Source organism: Ranitomeya imitator, chromosome 2 (genome assembly GCF_032444005.1).
Source record: "Ranitomeya imitator isolate aRanImi1 chromosome 2, aRanImi1.pri, whole genome shotgun sequence".
Taxonomy (NCBI): Eukaryota; Metazoa; Chordata; class Amphibia; order Anura; family Dendrobatidae; genus Ranitomeya; species Ranitomeya imitator.
Window position 1 is genome coordinate 38727556 of NC_091283.1, and position 1872 is coordinate 38729427.

A 1872-nucleotide genomic window follows, 5' to 3' on the forward strand; every position below is an offset into this window, starting at 1 on the left:
AACAAAAAGTCCTGGATGAACCCTTTAATTGCACATTTTTCACCCTGACGTATTCAAGAAAACTTTCTGAAGGATTCCATGATGGAAGGATCTAGGACTATTTTGTTGTTCACTACTAACATGCAATCACTATCAAAATTCACTTGTAAATTTTTTCAGTTCCCGTTGAAAAGCCGTCTTCACATCTCTATTTTTCAAACTGTAAATTATTGGGTTAAGCATAGGGACTGCAGCTGTGTTAAACAAGGAAAAAAGTTTACTGGATTCTAAGTTATTATTCTGTCCAGGACTCAGGTATTGGCACAGGAGAACCACATAAAGAAGGATGACCACCGTCAGGTGTGAGGAACACGTATGGAATGCTTTACGTCTGCCGATGGTGGAAGGTATTCTCAATATCGTAGCAATTATGAAAATGTAAGGCGTAAAAGTCAATGGAAAAGAGAAAAATAAATGAAAAAGGACACTGGTGAGAATCAAATAATCTAAAACAGATGTGTCACTACAAGTGATATATTTTAAAGGTAAAATATCACAAAAGAAGTGGTTGATTTCAATTGACTTGTAGCAGGAAAACTTGATGACGACGATGGTGTGAGGTAGACTTTGAAGAAATGCAGAGACCCAGCAGACAGAAGCCAATAAACTGCATAGCTTATAATTCATGATCATACTATATTTTAGCGGCTTGCATATGGCAATGTACCTATCATAACTCATGGCTGACAATATTAGAAGTTCAAGTCCTATCAATGATGCCCAAATGTACATCTGTAGTATACAACCGGTGTACGACACCATAGTACTTCCAGACATGAAGCCAGTAAGGATCATATATAAAGTGATAGTAGAGGATGTCATGTCTAATATGGATAAATTGGCCAAGAAAAAGTACATGGGTGTGTGAAGATGACTATCCAGGCAGACTAGTAGAAGAATGACCAAGTTCCCACCAATGGTGAAGAGATAAATGAGAAGAACCAAAAGGAAGATTGGAAGTTGTAGCTCTGGAACACTGGAAATTCCTGCAATGATGAAATAAGTGATATTGGCGATGTTTTCTAGATTCATTATGAAGATTTTTTTAGAACCATTTTGTTCTGATTTTTGTCAGACTTTGATGGTATATCAATCTTAGAGAAATTCATTGTGTAGACATACTCCATTAGCCCTTGGAAATGAAATGTAGTGTTGACAAAAGTCCATAGACATTTCAGTATCTATCATGATGCAAGAAGATAGCGTTGATCCACGAAAGCCTGGTCTGAACATCCACAAGTGCCCAACACATTAGCAGGACAACAACCTTTCTCTTAGAAAGTCTCATGCCAATATTAGATTATTTAAGGGATTATTTTAAAAAAGTTATTCTTTGTCCATAGTATAGCGTAAAACTTGCTGGTCAATGGGGGTCTGACTGAACTGCAAAAATAAACATACAGCGCTTGTGTGCACTTGTGTCAGGTTTTTCAGCCCTTATATGCTGTATTCTGCAATGCTATACTTTATACTATTGCTTGAAAATATCCTCTGAGGTTTTCAATCCTCCCTAGGCCTAATCAAAGGGAAGCATAAATATACAAAGTTTTCCTTCCACATAAAAAATAACTACGGTAATTAAATGCTGATAGATTTAATAAACACATCTGCATTTTCTATCTTTAGAAATATAGAATTAAATTTCTGTATTTGGCCTTAAATTCCTTTTCTGGAGTCCTAGTAATACATTCTATATCTGCAGAATAAGTACAGTGACATGTAAATGCCTGGATACCCCTGGTCAAAATTACTATTATTGTAAACAGCTAAGCAAGTTGAAGATCAAATGATCTCTAAAACACCTAAAGTTAAAGGTGACACATTTCCTTTATA

At 35.8% G+C, this 1872-nt stretch overlaps 1 protein-coding gene across 1 annotated transcript; it reads right to left on the minus strand.

Moving 5' to 3' along the window:
* On the minus strand, window positions 1-1071 carry LOC138667154 (olfactory receptor 8G50-like). The gene has a single exon (XM_069755452.1). It carries the CDS (start codon window positions 1069-1071, stop codon window positions 133-135), a length of 939 nt encoding a protein of 312 aa, XP_069611553.1. The 3' UTR covers window positions 1-132.
* Window positions 1072-1872: the final 801 nt, after the last annotated feature.

Coding starts and splice junctions, on each gene's coding strand:
- LOC138667154 (XM_069755452.1), bottom strand. CDS start 1,071: ATGAATCTAGAAAACATCGCCAATATCACTTATTTCATCATTGCAGGA.